General features: G+C 49.9%; 1 protein-coding gene across 3 annotated transcripts in view; it reads right to left on the reverse strand.

Moving 5' to 3' along the window:
* Positions 1-16,782, reverse strand: part of LOC110201173 (tyrosine-protein phosphatase non-receptor type 11-like) — a 39,622-nt gene that overhangs the window by 6,497 nt on the left and 16,343 nt on the right. For 2 of the 3 annotated variants that reach the window (XM_020976683.2, XM_020976687.2), the window contains exons 2-8: positions 14,750-14,872; positions 11,623-11,817; positions 3,954-4,149; positions 3,750-3,869; positions 1,747-1,860; positions 1,214-1,310; positions 700-779 (exon numbers count right to left, since the gene is read on the reverse strand). In XM_020976683.2, coding sequence (XP_020832342.1) covers positions 700-779; positions 1,214-1,310; positions 1,747-1,860; positions 3,750-3,869; positions 3,954-4,149; positions 11,623-11,817; positions 14,750-14,872 — 925 coding nt within the window. The remainder of the gene's footprint in view (positions 1-699; positions 780-1,213; positions 1,311-1,746; positions 1,861-3,749; positions 3,870-3,953; positions 4,150-11,622; positions 11,818-14,749; positions 14,873-16,782) is intronic. The other variant, XM_078145786.1, reaches the window with a different exon arrangement.

The following is a 16,782-nucleotide window of genomic DNA, read 5'->3' on the forward strand; positions in this document are numbered from 1 at the left end:
GCAAAGAGGCAGATCACTTGCAGATTACAATCAGGTAACCTAGGTAGGAAGTCCCAAGTTTGGGGCTTTGCCCAGGAAGGGAATTTTGAGGTAAATGGGGCTCTCGATAATGAATCCCAAAGCCCAGAGGATGGAAGGTGTCCAGCCACCGCTGCTTGACCCTTGTTCTAAGACACCAGCAGGGAAAGCAGGCCACAGCCTGAGCCCCCCAGTTCCCCTGGAGCTAGCTGTAAGGGTCACCAAACTCGGAACTGGGAAGTGCCTTGGAGGCCATCTGGTCCAAACCCTTATTTTACAGAAGGGGAAACTGAGGCACGGAGCAATGAATGTGACTTGTCCAAGGTCACACAGCAAGTAAGTTGCAGAGCTGGGATTCAGACCCCGGCCGTTAGACTCCAAATCCAGTTTCCTCCACATCACACCGTTCTCTCTACACACGGATTCCTTTGTATAAACAAGGTCACAAGCACATAAGCTGAAGAGTCCCTTAGAGAGATTTTCTTGGCAGACCCTCCCACACTGTCTACCCATTTTACAGATGAGAAAACTGACACCCAGAGAGGTCAAAAGTCACAAAATGAATAAGTAGCTGAGCCAGGCCTCTGACTCCAAAGTTAATGTTCTTTTCACTAGACACACGTGATTATACCAAAAGCTGTGTACATGGCCACACCTGCATGCACACACACACATACACACCTTAATGTAGTTGGCATTGATGTAGTCAGCACCTGGCACACTCCCATCCACATCTCTCAGGGTAACGCGGGTAGTGTCGACTGCAGCGGGTAGTGAGAGAAAAGGGAGAGACAAGCAGGAAGGGTTGGGAGTTGGGGGAAGGGGTGCCCAGGACCCCCAGAGCCACAGGCTGAGGCACCAGGACACGATGCCAGGACACCGGGTACCCTGGTCTCCCTCCCTCCTCATGCTCCTTTGCCAGTGTTTGACCTGTCTGGGGCTGAAGAACAGAGGGAGCTGTGGTAGAGAAAGGAGGGATGTGAATACCTGAAGAACACTTGGGTGTATTCAGACATGTCTGTGTGTGCAGGTAGGTGAGTATATTGGGGAGGGGGAGTGATGGAGTCAGCACAGGGCATGAAAGGTTCAAAGAACTACCCACTGGAGGGAGGGAAGGGGGAAAGAAATCCAGGACTAGAAAGGGCAGGCCAGTGGGCTCTCTCCCACCCCCGGGCCCCCACCCTGAGGTCCTCACAGGGGAGAATGTTCTTGTAGCGGTTTTTGGCTTTGTTTTCAGGGCGCTGCCCCTCCTTCCGGGGGTACAAAAGTTTACATTCCTGCTGCTGCAGCATCTAGGAAGATAAGACCCACCCTGGCTCAGCCCCACAGCTCAGCCTTGGTCCCATCCCCTGCCTTACAGCTCAGCCTTAGCCCCAATCCCACATTTCAGCTTTGACCCCAGAACTGACAGCAGCCCTACAGCTCAGCCTTGGCACTAACCCTAGAACTCAGCCCAGCCTCAGCCCCAACTCCATAGCTAAACCTAACCCTACCCTGCCCCCAGATCCCAAACCTCTTCCTCTCCGTTCTCATACTCCATCTCAGATCAAGATCATTCTTATCCCCTTTTTCTTCAAGGCCTGGGAAGACTCAGTTACATAGTCAAAGTCATAATGTCAGGCAAGAACAGAGCCAAGACAAGACCCCAGACACATCAGCTCCCTGGTGCTGGGTCTGGGGGCTTTAGGGACCAAGATTAGAGGCAGCAACCAGATCTTCTGCCCTTACCTCGAACTCCTCCCAGAATCCCTGCTTGGCCTTCTCACTCTGGTCTGCCGTCTTGTTGAGCTCTCGGACCCGGTTCTCAATGTTAGCAGCATTTATCCTGGTGGCGTTGAATGGCTAGCAAGAAGAACGGGGTCAGGGTCAGCTTGGCCAGCCCTCTGCTTCCCCTGTTCCTAGCTCTTCTGATCCTCTCTTCCCCAGCACTGTGTCCATGGAGGCTGTTGTAAAGGCTCGTTCAGAGAAACTTGGACGTTTTCTGTTCAACTGCAATGGTTCTAGGCTTCCAGTATCCCCCTGACTGTCTCATCTATCCTCCACTTAGCAGCCAAACAAATATTGCTAAAGCACAGATCTGACCACGTCACTCTGCACTCCAAAGCCTTTGATGGCTCCCCATTGCCTCCATGATGAAAAGTAACCTGCTCAAGCCTGATGTTTAAAGCCCCCTCAATCCAGTCACCATCCATCTTCACAGGCTCATTTCACATGGCTCCCCTTCACATACTCTAGGTTCCAGACAAATAGACCTACTGGCTGTTCTCTTAACTCAGCATACCATTGCTTAACCTAGATCCTCCTCTCCACCTCTGAGAAGTCCCTGATTCCTCCGGGGCTCAGCTGCCACCTCCTACAGGAAGCCTTCCTGGATTCCCCCCAGTCCTTAGCATTCTCTTCCTCCTCAGATGACCTCATTTATCGATCTGTTCGCACACTGTCTCCTTCCAGGAGAATGTATGCTCTTTGAGGGAAGGCCCTGTTCTTTTTTTTGTCTTTCTATTCCTAGCACCCAGGATGATGCCAGTTACATAGTAGCCACATAGCAAATGTTCATTAAACTAAACTAAACTGATTACCGCTATTCTACCAGTCCTGTAGCTTGGCTATCCAAGCGTCCTGGAACTTTCTGACCCTCTCCAAGAGTTTCTTTTTATTAGAATGTAAGCTCCTTGAGGGCAGGGATGATTGGGGTTTGTCTTGTATCTGCAATGCCTCACATATAGGAGGTGCCTAATAAGTGCTTATTGATTGCCGTGGCTCCAAGGGACTCCAGAGGCCAACTACTCTACCCCATACCAGAAAAAGAAACAATCGCCGCCACCCCCCCCAGCTTCCACCTCCCCCCCAGCTGCCACCCCCCCCAGCTGCCCCTATCCCCAGCACATGGTTACCCAGGCTCTATGTGGATCTCTCAAACCAGAGGGAGCCTGCTATCCACCCAGGAAGCCCATTGCACACTGGGACAGCTCTCATTGCTGGGAAGTTTTCTCTGACAACCAGCCTGTATCCACCTCTCTGGAGCTTCCCCCCATGGCTCCTAGCTCTGCCTGCTGAGGCCAAGCAGAATGGGGTTAATCCATCTTTCACGTGCTAGAAAAGGCTGGATGGCCACTCAATAGGTATGTTGGAGTGGGGATGAATAGGTTAGATTAGATGACCTCAGAGGTCCCTGCCATGCTACCATTCTGAGATCCTGGGACAGCCAAAGACTTTGTTGTTATTCAATCATTTCAGTTGTGCCCAACCCTTTGTGACCCCATTTGGGGTTTTCTTGGCATAGATGCTAGAGCAGTTTGCCATTTCCTTCTCCAGCTTATTTTACAGATGAGGACACTGAGGCAGACAGGGTGAAATGACTTGTCCAGGGTCACACAGCTAGGACACATCTAAGTCCACATTTGAACTCGGGTCTTCCTGACTCCAGGCCTAGCACTCTATCTGCTGCAGCCAAATACTAGAACAACTGTAATCCCCCTCTCCCCCAAATAAGTTTTTTTCTTCTCTAGGCTAAATACAGGGACCCTAAATCTTGGAGCAGAAAACACCTCAGGGGTCACCTCAAACACCCCTTCACTTGACTGATGGAGAAAACAAGAGCCAGCATCCCTGGCCCTTCGCTCTGAGGGCCTTTCCTCACCCTTGTTGGGGAAGATCAGATCCCCTACCCTTGATGGCAGAGGCGACCTCTAAGACCTGAAGGTCCTGAGGCTTGATGGGACCAGCAGTACCTGTTTGAGATGCACAACAGCCCCTGATTTCTCCACCATGGGGTTCTTCTTATAGTGCTCCACGAGGTCCGTCAGGGTGTCAAACCGCTCGCCTCCGCCCACGTCGTACTTGCCATCCACCTGGGGAGGAGATGTGTGAGTGGGAGCCCCCCCCCGTACCTCCCCCTGCCGCTTGCCCTGCCCCACCACAGCCAGAAGCCACACCTGGAAGCGGATCATGACGTGGGTGACCCGGGGCCGGCGGTCACCACCTTCTAGCTTGTCCAGCTCCTGGGTGAGGACAGACAGCACAAAGTCCCCGGGCTTGCTCTGACTCTCTCGTACTAAGAAGCTCCCAGGTTTGCCCTTCTCTGTCAGCAGCTTCTCAGCCTCCTTGCCGAAGAGGTGTCCATGGTACCACCTGGTAGGGGATGGAGACGGTGGGACAGGTAAGGGCTCTGTTCAGCTCAGGACAATGATGGGATTTGCCCAGGCCAAGTCAGGTCAAGGGCTGCACCCAGACAGATATACCAAGATCCAGGGTTAATCTGGGAGCCTTCTCAAGGCAGGACCCAGAGCTCCTCCTCATGACTGAAATCACAGAATCTGAAGAGTTGGGTGGAACCTCAGTAGTCCCCTCATACCCACAAAGGAATCCCTTCTCTAACTTCCTCGACAAGTGACAATCCAGCCTTTGCAGCAGAGGAGCTCACCAGCTCTGGAGGCAGCCCCCTCCATTTTGGGACAACTCAAATGGCCACAGATGCTTTTCCTGACCTCTTGGACCCTTCCCCCCACTGCTCCCAATCCCTCTGGGGCCAAATGGAAGAAGACTCTTCTACCCACCAGCCCTTGAGAGGCTCAGACCCGCCATGGCATCCTCCCTCAAGCACTGTCACCCCAGGCTGAGCAGCCAGGTGGGAATGAGCTCACCAAACACAGAGCATCACGCCAGCCCCGGACCATGCTTTGCATCCAGTTCCCTCAGACACCTCGCCATCTGCCCTACTGATACATTCATCCCCCCCCCATTTATATTTCAGTAATCAAATCAACTCTACCATCTACTCCAGAAAGGGCTTGGCAGCCAGCTGCCCTATGGATCAACTCGATATCCCTGGGACTCCCCAGGCCAACACTCCCTTCTCTGGCTGCCCCTGTCCTATACAGATTGTCTCATCTTATTAGATGGTAAGCCCCTTGTAGGCAGGACTATCTCCCTTTTTCTATTTCATAGGACCATAAGTAAGGGCTGGAAGGGAGCTCAGAGGTCATCTTGTTTTACAGATGAGGAAACTGAGGCCCAAAATGCTTAAATGACTTGTCTAAGGTCACACAGATAGCAAGTGTCAGAAGTAGAATTGAAACCCAGACCCTCTGAACTCCAGAACCACTCTGGAACAGTAGGCCTTCTATTCCCCAAGCCTATCACAGATACGATACTTTCTCATTCATCGAGGTCCTCTGCCATCCTGGCCACTCTCCTTCAGACACTCTCCAGCTTCTCAATGTCTTTTCTTTTTTCTTAAAAAAATCTTTTTTTGGGGGGAGGGGAGAATTGGGGTTAAATGACTTGCCCCGGGTCACACAACTAGTAAGTGTCTGAGGCCAGATTTGAACTCAGGTCTTCCTAACTCCAGGGCCAGTGCTGTACCACTGGGCCACCTTGCTGCCCCCTCAATGCCTTTTCTGGACTGTGGCATCCAAGATTGAACCCATGGTGTCTGACCAGGGCAGAGGACTGTGGGCCAACGTCACCTGCTTATTGCTGGAAGCTCTGCCTCCCCCTCAGCACCCGACACAGGAGACCTGGGCAGTGTTTAAAAGACTAGCTATAGCATCAGAGGACCCAAGTTCAAATCCTGCCTTCTTCCCTTCCAAGCCTGGAATGTTCTCCCTCCTAATCTGCCTTGGGGCCTCCTTCAAGTCTCAGCTCAAACCCCATCTTGTCCAGGAAGCCTTTCCCAATCCCCCTTAAATCTAGCACCTTCCTCCCATTCAGCCTGTCTATAGTCTGTTTGTATGTAGTTATTTGCATGCTGTCTCCTCTATTAGATTGTGAACTCCCTGAAGGCAGTAACTAGCTTTTTTTTTGAGCGAGGCAATGGGGTTAAGTGACTTGCCCAGTGTCACACAGCTAGTGAGTGTCAAGGGACTGAGGCCAGATTTGAACTCAGGTCTTTCTGAATCCAGGACAAGTGCGCTATCCACTGTACCATCTAGCTGCCCCAAGGACTAGCTTTTGCCTTTTTTTTTTGTATGTGTATGTGCACAGTGCCTGGCACATAGTAGGTGCTTAATAGATGTTTATTGACAGACTAGCTGTGTGACTGTGGGCAAGTCACTTGTAGGCAGGGACTGTCTTACTTTTCATATTTCATGGGATAATAGAATAAGACCCGGGAAGGTTGCCCCTGCGTCTAACTTGCTTCATCTGTATAATAAGAAGGTTTAACTATATGATTTCTGACGTCTCTTCTAGCTCTCCATCCATGATCCAATGACCTAAAGTGATTGGGCTTCTAGTAGGGACAGAGCTGGGCTGGAGGAGCCCATATTGACATAGAACATATTGTGGGGTGGGTCAAGGAGACAGTTCCCTGCAAGCCCCTCACTGGCCACTAGGTGGCGACCTCTCCCTGTTCTGCAGAAATGGGCAGAGCTCGGATGGGGAGGGCAGTTAGGGATGTCTCTTTGGGAGTTCTCTAGGGGTAAGGAGGGACACAGTTTGGCCCTAACTCAGACACTTTTCGCTGCGTGGCACTCTTACCCATGCTGCCCAGCCCCTTATTATCACCACTACCATCAGCCTGTGCCATCCTGTCTCTCTCCGCTTCTTACCCATCCCCAGGACTGCTCAGAACCTCCCCCTCATTGTAGCTGAGGCCCACTTCCTTAAAGTCATACACTCAATAATTATGATTTGGTGATAATGCTAATAATAGCTCACACTCATAAACACGTAGCATACCTGTCACATAGCATCTCATCTTCTCCTGACAACCCTGTGAAGTTGGCACTATTATTATCCCTATTTTACAGGTGGGGAGACTGAGGCTCTGAGAAGTTAAGTGGCTTTTGCCCAAGTTCCCACAGCTATTAAGTGTGACTCTGTGGAAGAGTAATACCCAAGTTTTCCCACCTCCTGAGCCTGGCGATCTATCTGCCGTGCCCACAGCCCACACGGTCAGTCAGTGTCTCAGCTAGGCCTTCTGATTCCAAGCCCAGCACCCCCATCCCTCCTTCTACATGTACAGGGTTCCAGGTTCTTTCCTTTGGTTCTGGCTCGGAGGGGCTCGCAGAGGCCTTCTGGTCCATCCTGGGACAGACTGTGCTAGGTTTCAGGAACAGTTAGTAGTCCAGCTTGGCGGGAACACTGAATGTATGAAGAGGGGTAATGAGAACTAAGTCTGGAAAGGTTGGCTGAGGCCAGACTGTGGTGGGCTGTCGAGAGCACGCCAGGAGTCTGCTTTATCCCAGAGGCAAGAAGCCGCCCTTGAAGGCTGTGAGCTGGCGGATGTGCATTAGGGAGATGATTCTAGCAGCTGTGTAGATGAGTTGGGGTAGGGAAGGAGAAAGAGAGACTGCAGGCCAGGAGACTAATGTGGAGGCAAACGGGAGAGGGACAGAGGAGCCAAGTTGGGGCATGGGCCATATAAGCGGTAAAAAGGTGGGATGCCAGAAACGTTATCAGGGCATGTGTGATGTGGAGTAATAATACCTGAGGGTCAGGGAGAAGAAAGAGTCAAAGACAGTAGGCAGTGAGCTCAGTGAGACAGGCAAGTGTGAATCACGGAAGAGGAGTCCTACTTGGGACATCCTGAGTTTAAGAAGAGAGTGGGCCATGCAGCTGGAGATGCTCAGTGGGCAGTCTGTGATGCCAGAATGGAGCTCAGAAATGACTTAGAGTTGGGAGTCATCTGTGCCAAGATAATTAAACCACAGGATGGGATAAAATCATTAAGAGAGGTTAAGGAGAAAAAAAAAGAGAAGTGGGCCCAGGACATAACCTTGGGAGACACCCACAGATAAGGGCTCAACACAGGCAAGGCATTCAGCCTGAGAAGCTCCACACAGTCATATGGGAAGGAGAACCAGTTTGTGATGAAACAAATGCCAACAGGAGCAAGAGGGTCCAGGAGAAAGGCGGCCCAGTGTCAAAAGTGGCAGAGGAGTTATCAGATGCGGGCTGAGAAAAGCATACGGGATGGGGGGGGGGGCAGCAAGAGATTGCTGGCTACATTGGAGAGAACAGTTCAACTGAGTGAGTGGTTGGGACAGAAGCCAGATTCCAAGGGGCTTGAGAGGGACAGAAAAGGGAGGAAATCAATTGGCTTTTTCTAGTTTGGCTGAGAATTGGAGGAGCAATATAGGAGAGGAGACTGAGGAAATAGTGGGGGGATTGTGAGGGGATTTGTTGTTGTTTTAAGGAAGGAGGAGATCTGGGTGTGTTTGTAAGCAACAGGGAAGGAGCCAGTAGATAAGGAGAGATTAAAGATGAGAGGCAGAGGAACTCTTGAGGAGGTAAACTGGCGGAGGATACAGAAGGGGAAGAGATCAAGGCAACAAGTAAAGGGGATGGCCTTGCAAGGAGAAGGGCCACTTCTTTGTCAGACAGCAAAGGAAGAGTGGTAGATGATGTAGAGGGGTTTGGAAGTACAGAACTGGGGAGAAAAGGAAGGTCATGATGGATGGTCTTTATTATCTCAGTAAAGTTAAGAGGCAAAGCCCTCTCTGTACTAAGGAGAAGAGTTGATATAATCAGCTTGAGAAGAGAAGGTTTGGAACAGCTACTATTGTGAGTGGAGAGGGACAGAGAAGAAGAAGGAGGAGGAGGAACAGGAAGAAGAAGAAGAAGAAGAAGAAGAAGAAGAAGAAGAAGAAGAAGAAGAAGAAGAAGAAGAAGAAGGGGAGGAGGAGGAGGAGGGGAAGGAGAAGGAAGAAGAAGTAGAAGAAGAAGAAGAAGAAGAAGAAGGAGGAGGAGGAGGAGGAGGAGCAGGAGCAGGAGGAGGAGGAGGAAGAAGAAGTAGAAGAAGAAGAAGAAGGGGGAGGAGGAGGAGGAGGGGAAGGAGAAGGAAGAAGAAGTAGAAGAAGAAGAAGAAGAAGAAGGGGGAGGAGGAGGAGGAGGAGGAGGAGGAGGAAGAAGAAGAAGAAGAAGAAGAAGAAGAAGAAGAAGAAGAAGAGGGGGAGGAGGAGGAGGGGAAGGAAGGAGAAAGAGAAGGAGGAGGGGAGAGAAGGAAGGAGAGGAGAGAGACAGAGAAACAGAGAGAGACAGAGACCCAATAAGGAAGAATAAAATTGTGGGCCCAGCGGGAACACAGGAACATGTATTTGTAGTGGACCGGGCACCACACATATGGGACTAACTTGGAAGTGATTCACCAATATGTGAGCAGGAACAGAGAAAGTGGGTGGTAGGGGTAACCCGGGACTGGATCTGAAACTTAGTTTGAAGCCCTCCAGTTTCAAGGAGCCTAGCATCTCCCATGGCAGCCCATTTGCCTTTCAGTTATGTCTAATGCTGCTTCTCTGTACTTTCCCTGCTCCTAGTTTTGTGTTCTGGGGCCAAGTAGTACAAGCAAAATCCCTGTTACCCAGGGCAGCCCTTTAGTACAGTGTGTTCATGTCCACACACACACACACACACACACACACACACACACACACACACACCTCTCCTCACTCCAGCTTATCAATGCCCTTCCCAAAATGTCTTGCCTGCCAAGACTAAACCTTATCCTCCCCCAGATGCATCTGCCCGGGCCAGAAGACTGGATGCCCATCACATCCCTGGTTTTGGATGCTGTCCCTCACTGAATAACCACATTAAGAAAGTCATTGTCTCCAGAAGGAGGTAGGAAGACGCTTTAACAGGGATACGAGGGAGATAAAGAATAACCACTCAGAGTCTGTAATAGCAGTAACTAACTCTGCCTGTACCATGGAAAGAGTGGACCATGGGGAGAATATATGCACTCCATCCTCCCCTGCCTGGCTGCTGTTACCTAGAATCATATACTGTCTGAGTTGGCCAGCACTTTAGAGACCATGGAGTTGAGATCCAGAGAGAAAGAGATTTGCCCAAGGACGCTCAGAAGCCATGGTAGGAATGGAACTAACCTCCAGGTCTGCTGGGTCCTTCTCACTTCTCCACAATGACTCTGGACTAGAGAAACCAGGGCAGAGTTGGGCAAAAGAACTCAATCTTCTTGATCTTACTGGGATGCTCCTCCCCCCCACCCCCTACTATTTGCCCTCACATAAAGGAAGAATGGGGTTGAGCCCCAAGGAGGGTTACAGAGGCTCTCCAGTAGCCCAGAAAGAACACTAGACAAATAAGTTGAGACCTGAATTCGAACCCCAATGATACTTCCCATCTGTTTGACCAATGGGCGAGTCATTTGGTCTCTGAATCTTCTTCATCTGTAAAATGGGGATGAGAGGCAGTGTGGTATAGTGGATGGAATAGTCTTGAGTTCAAATCTCCTGCTCTGATACTTACTAGCAGGCTGGCTCTGGGTAAGGTAAGGTCCTTAGCCCCACTGAGCTGGGGGCAACTCCCTAAATTTTCACTTAAAGGTTTATTTGGGTGGGGGTTCCCATACCCACAAGATTATGTATTAATATAAAAATAATAATGCTATTTGTGTTACCTAGCTCATAGGCCTATAAACTAGAAAGCATTATAGAAACATGAACTATTATTTATAACTGGTCACCACAGCAGCAGGGGAAGGCCCTGGTGGGGGGGGGGAAGGGGAAAGGGGGTTCAGCTGGAGGAAGTGAGATTTGGCCAGAGAGCCTCTCTCTCTCTCTCTCTCTCTCTCTCTCTCTCTCTCTCTCTCTCTCTCTCTCTGTTTCCCTTGCCTGGGCCTCCCCTTCTGATTGGCATGTGTATATGTATGTGTCTGGGGTGGGGGGTGGCGAAGAGGATGGTACCAAAGGATCCCAGAGGGGGGAGGGGTCACTGCAGGGCATAGCCAATTAATAGCTATAAGGAGAGGAACTGGAAAGGAGTGCCCCCCACCCCCAAACCAGTTCTTCATTCCAACACAAGTGACTTGTTTCTAGAAAGCTTTCCATCCATTCTGTCCATGAAGCCTCCAGGCAGGGCTAAATCCCCAACTGTGGGTGGGTATGTAGAGAGCACAGTGCCAAGGAGTCTGAACTGCCCCCTTTGGGGCTGAGGCAGCCCACTGCAGGTGGGGGAGGCAGACACCTGACTCTCCCTGCTCAGATTAACTTCAATCTTTCTTGCTACATAACCATGGACAGCTACCCAACCTAGTGTAGTCCAAAGAACTCTAGGTTTGTAGTCAGAAGAGATCTGGATTCAGATCCTGCCTCTCATCCTGCCTTAGTAATCAGATTGCCCTAAACAAGCCAATTCATCTTTCTGAGCCTTAGTTTTCTTACCTGCAAAATAAAGATAGCCTGCAGTACTCCCCTCATAGAGCTACTGAAATGCAATATACAAGAATGCTTTGTAAACAGAAAGCACTAGACAAGTACCAACTCTTCTTTTGGACATTTTTTTTTGGGGGGGGGGTCTGGACCTGTGATTCCCATCACAGGGAATGGGGAACTCTCAGTGTGGAAATTCCCTTCACTGATGCATATCAGTAACTAGTGTGTAACTTAGATTGGCCATAGAGAGTCACCTACGGCACTAAGAGATTAAATGGTTTGTCCAGGGTCACTCAACATTACCAGTGTGGGTCAGGGATAGGACTTTTCCTGAAGCCATTGTCCTCATCATCATCATCATCATCATCATCATCCTTGAGATAAGTTAGAAAGCAGCCCTAGACAGCCCCTCTGTGAGTCTCTCTCCAGGCATGAAGCTGGGGAGAGAGAGGGTCCTTGAATGTCATGCCAGGCATTTGAAGCTCACCTCTCAGATGTTGGGTCCTGGCAGTTGAGGGGGTATCTGAGCTCAATGACGTCCCCATTCTTCTCCCGCAGCAGGCCGTGCTGTTCTGTGTAGTATTGCACCAGCTCAGCCAGTGTGGCAAACTTCTCACCCCCATAGAGGTCATAGTAATCCCCCGAGTTCTGGATTTTAATGTGGGTCACCTCCTCATTTCGCCTGCAGAGAGCAAGGTCACAGTTAAGGCCTGTAGAAGGAGAGCCTGGGGTGGGAGGCCACCCCTAGCATGGACTGGGGACCAATGTACATCCTCCGGGCTGGTCCTCACACAAGATACTGCATCTCCCACCTCCATGCATTTTCTCTGGCTGTGCCCCACGCCTGGAATGCTCTCCCTTCTCATCCTCCACCTTCTGGCCTCCCTGGCTTTCTTCAAGTCTCAGCTAAAATTCCAGCCTCTCCAGGAAGCTGTTCCCAATCCCACTTCATTCTAGTGTCTTCCCTCAGTTAATTATCTCATATTTATCTTGGTGTTTCTGTTTTTTGTTTTTTGGGCTTTTTTTGGTAAGGCAATGGGGTTAAGTGACTTGCCCAGGGTCACACAGCTAGTAAGTGTTATGTGTCTGAGGCTGGATTTGAACTCAGGTCCTCCTGACCCCAAGGCAGGAGCTCTATCCACTGCGACACCTAGCTGCCCATCTCCTATTTATCTCATAGAGAACCTTGTTTGTACGTAGTGGTTTGCATGTTGTCTCCCCCATTAGATTGTAAGCTCCCTGAGGGCAGAAACTGTCTTTAGCCTCTTTTTTTCATCCCCAGCACTTAGTACAATGTCAGGCATATAGTAGGTGCTTAATAAATATTTACTGATTGATTTTTGTCTTTCTTCGTATCCCCAGTGCTTGGCACATAGTAGGCACTTAATAAATGTTTGTTGACTGACTAACTGTACAGAAAAGGGCTCTTGTTTAATCATAGAGGAGAAGAAATCTAGAGGGCCCAGGCAGTGGTCCTCCTGCCTCAGGATGAGAATCAAAGCAGCTGTACCTAAGCCTCTTAGAAAGACTGCCAGCAGAAAAGGTCATAGAATCTTAGATTTAGAGCTGGAATCACAAGGTCATTACGTCTAATTCCCTCTTTTTAGAGATAATGAAACTGAGGCACAGAGAGGTAAAATTCGTTGTCCAGGGTCACACAGCAAATAAGTGTCTGGGGCAGAATTTGAATTCAGGTCTTCCTGATTCCAAGTCCAATGCTCCATCCATTTTGCCACTAGGGAGCCCCATTTCCCTTGGCCGTCTAATATCACTAGGAAGTTTGTTCTGAGAGCCTTCCTCATTCTCTCCTCTTCCAGAGGGGTATCAGGATAGAGGGCTGGACTTGGAGTCAAGAAGACAACCTGGGTTCAAATGCTGCTTCAGGACTTTACTAGCTGTGTGACCTTGGATAAGTCACTTTCTGTGCTCTTCAGTCTCCTCATCTGTAAAATGGGGATAAAAACAGCCACTTCCTTACAGGGCTAATATGATCATCAAATAAGATAGTACATAAAGTGCTTTGTAAATCTTAAAGCTCTATATTAATGTCAGCTATCATTTCCCAAGTCTCAGACCCCAAGCTGAGGGAAGCTCATTTTGATGTCTAATTTCTTGCTATCCTATCCTCAGTGGAGATCTCTGAAAAGACTTGGAAATTGTTCTGATGCCTTATTCAACCCCCCCCACCTCACCCCAAATGCCTCCCCGCCATGCCCCCATCCAGCTTGTGGGACTCAGGTAACTCCCACTTTCTTGGGTGGGAAATCCCAGGGTGCTCCTCTCTAATTTCCTATGCTCTCTTCCCCTCCTCCTCCCTCCACACAATACACTTGTTCAAGAAGACCACTCCTCCCCTAAACTTCAACCCCCTCCCAATGGACGCAGCAGCCAGACAATTGAGGCCATTGATACACCAGAGCCCTGAGGGAGGCCAGACTGGACCAGGCCTTCCCCCCTTTATTCCCTCCCCCCCCAGCTCACAGACACACACAAAGAACATGGGCCATAGAGGGGAGAGGGATACAGAGAAACTCAAGACCAGAGAAAATGGAGATGAGGAAGGGGGAAGGGCCCCCCTCACCTCCAGATATAGGCCTATCTCCCCCCTTACCACCCCCTCGCCCCAGGACTGACTCTAGGGACCTGGCTAGAAGCCAGAACTCTGGATATCCTAAAGTAATCCCTCCCAAAAGAGGAAGGGGAAGGGGGTCGTCTGAACTGGGGGGAGGGGCTTCAGGGATTCTTAGAGGAGGAGACCGCAGAAGAGAAGAGGTGTTTGTGGGAGGGGAGACCAGACTAGAAAGATCTAGTGCCCTTTGTGCAACCACTCTCATTGATTTAAGGGGAGGAGGGTCATTCCCTACATATCAAGACTGATTGCTGCTCCTGACCCTCACAACCACAAAGACACTCTTCATGTCCAGAGGGAGACAGGGGAGGGACATGGGAATCTAGGGATGGGGAGAGATCAAGCCTCTCCCAGATGCTGAGCAGTCTGGCTCAAGAACAGATGTCCCCATATACACTATCCCTCCTCTCTCCTCTACAAGGATCCAGGAAGTTTTTGGGGGGGTCCTTTTCTCAGGCCTTAGGGCCCCCATCTAATAAGGTATCATAGCCAATGACCCCAGAACAACCAGGAAGAATCCCAGGCTTCGTGGCTTGGTGTGGCCTCCAGGCCTAAGGGTGTTCAGGTTTCCTAGGGCTGGTCAGATCCTTCTTCAGTGACCTTGGTACAGAGAAGTATCTTCTCCCACGCATCCCCTACTCCAAGGCTCTGGCTACATCTCCTGGACACACATATAAATATTTGGATACTCCAGGAGTCACAAGCCTCTATCAGCACGCACATCTGTCTACAGCTGAAGAAGTGGGAGTTGGGGGTGGGTGGAATAGTCTGTCATTAACCTTGGCTTTGACCTTTGCCAGAGGGAAAGAAGGGCCAGACCACACGGCCCCTGGATTGAATGATTCCTACCCCCCACCTCCCAATCTGGACCCAGTGCCTCTTTCACCTTAGAATCCTAGCCCTCCCCCCAAATGAAAAAGAGAAGCTCACACCCCTTGCTCCCACACTCCCACTTCCACTCCCAGAGGGTCCCAAGCATCCCTACCTGACTGAAAGGGTAAAGTCACCAGGGTTGCTTTTGCTTGGCCGGGCCAGAAAGCTGCCATGTACGCCTCGGGTGAGAAGGAGCTTCTCAGCCTCCAGCCCACTGATGTTGGGGTGAAACCACCTGAGGAAGTAAGAGATGGGGCACACAATCAGCACTGGCCAGCATGGACTCCAACAAGACAGCAGGTGCCCTGTTCTTCTAGCAAATAAGATGGCCATGGACCACAAGCCCAGCATTTGGGGAATCTGGTCCTGATTGGCCTCCCATTACCCCCAACACATACAGGGAACTGGATGAGTCCCCCAAGTCCCCCCAATACACACCTGAATACTCAATGACCTCCTCATTGCTCCCAAAATACATTGGGAATTAAAGCCCCTCTCCATATCCCCCAATACATATCTGGACACTCACTGACTCCCTCATTACCCCCCAACATATATTGGGAATTAAACCCCCCCATATCCCCCAGCATGTGCCTGGATACTGCCCTCCCTCCACATACCCAAACACACACTAGGGCCTGAGAGTCCCATGCTACCCCCCCCATGCATCTGGATGCTGACTTACTTTCCCCATTACCATACCCCTCAATAAATACATCTGGAGAATGAGGCCCCTTGTTTTGCTCCAAAACTATGTATATTCCCTCCTGCCAGTGTCCCCAGTGGGAGGCTGATTGGGAGAAAAGCTGAAGTGGGGGGGAAACTTCTGGTCCCATAGGCTACAAGCAAAGAGATTTGATTTCAGCCTGGCTGCCCCCAGAGCAGGGTCCCTTTTGGACAGGAATATTTTACTTTTGTTGAACCATGGACCCCATAGGCAATCTGGAGAAACCTATGGATCCCTTCTCAGAATCATGTTTTTAAATCCACCAAATACATAGGCTTACAAAGGAAGCCAATCATATTGAAATAGAAATCAAAATATTTTTCAGAAAAAGTTCACTGATCCCAGTTTAAGAACCCCTGCTTTCAGAAATCTTTCCCTGAGCCCTCTCAGACAGGACCTGGTGGGGAGTATATACCCCAGTTGGAGTAGAAAGTGAGGGATGTGGTAGAAACCTGACTGGAGAAGATACCTGTTACTCAGTGGTGATTTCCCATCTTTCCCAGGAAAAGGTAAACTTTGACAGCTAGCTAGAAAAAGTACAACGTCTTATGAGCTCCACCCCCAGCACTTAGGGAACACTAGTGGGGAATGGACTTTTGCAATAGCCTCCTCACTGATCCAGTCCATCTCCATTCCAATTCATCCTCCATTTTCATCGGTCCAAGTGCTCACTACTAACTCTCCAATGACTCCCTATTAGTTTCAGGATCAAATGCAAATGCTTCTCTGTCTTCTTGGTCACAACCTGACCAACCTACATTTCCCATTTTATTTCACATCATTCCACTTCAAATGCACTATGGTGTAGCCAAAGGCTCCTTCTTTCAGGTTCTTCACATGTGACCGCTCCTTCTCCTCTCTCCACACACTGGCAGTACCTCACTTCCCATGCTTTCTTTACAATCTTTAGCTCAGCTCAAATACTACCTCCTATATAAAGCCTTCCCAATGCCCTCCCCAAAGTAATGTCTCCTTCATCCCCCCCCCAAGAAATTACCATGCAGTTGTTTTCTATAGGCTGTTACACGTTGCCTGCCTCAAAAGGATGTCAGCTGCCTGAGGGCAAGGAGTCACTCAGTTTTTTTACTTTGTAACTCCCACACTCAGTATAGTGCCTAGCTCACAATAGGTAATTAACAAGTGTTCTTGATGGATTTGCTCACCTCCCCCACAGCCCTCATGCTGCCCAGGTCTGTTGTTACAATGCTGTAACATATGACCCCCAATTAACTGGCAATTGAAACACTGTAACCTCAATGCAAACCGAGTAATTCAGAAGAACCTCCAGCACACAAGAACTCCGAGGATCTGTTTGGGTCTAAGATGAGGGGAAATAAACATGGCCCTCTGCATTTTAGAGACTCATGGAATGTCTTCCAGGCAAGGAAATATACATGGTCATGTAGTCCCCACACCCC

This window comes from Phascolarctos cinereus, unplaced genomic scaffold (genome assembly GCF_003287225.1).
Source record: "Phascolarctos cinereus isolate Bilbo 61053 unplaced genomic scaffold, phaCin_HiC Scaffold_726;HRSCAF=1367, whole genome shotgun sequence".
NCBI lineage: Eukaryota > Metazoa > Chordata > Mammalia > Diprotodontia > Phascolarctidae > Phascolarctos > Phascolarctos cinereus.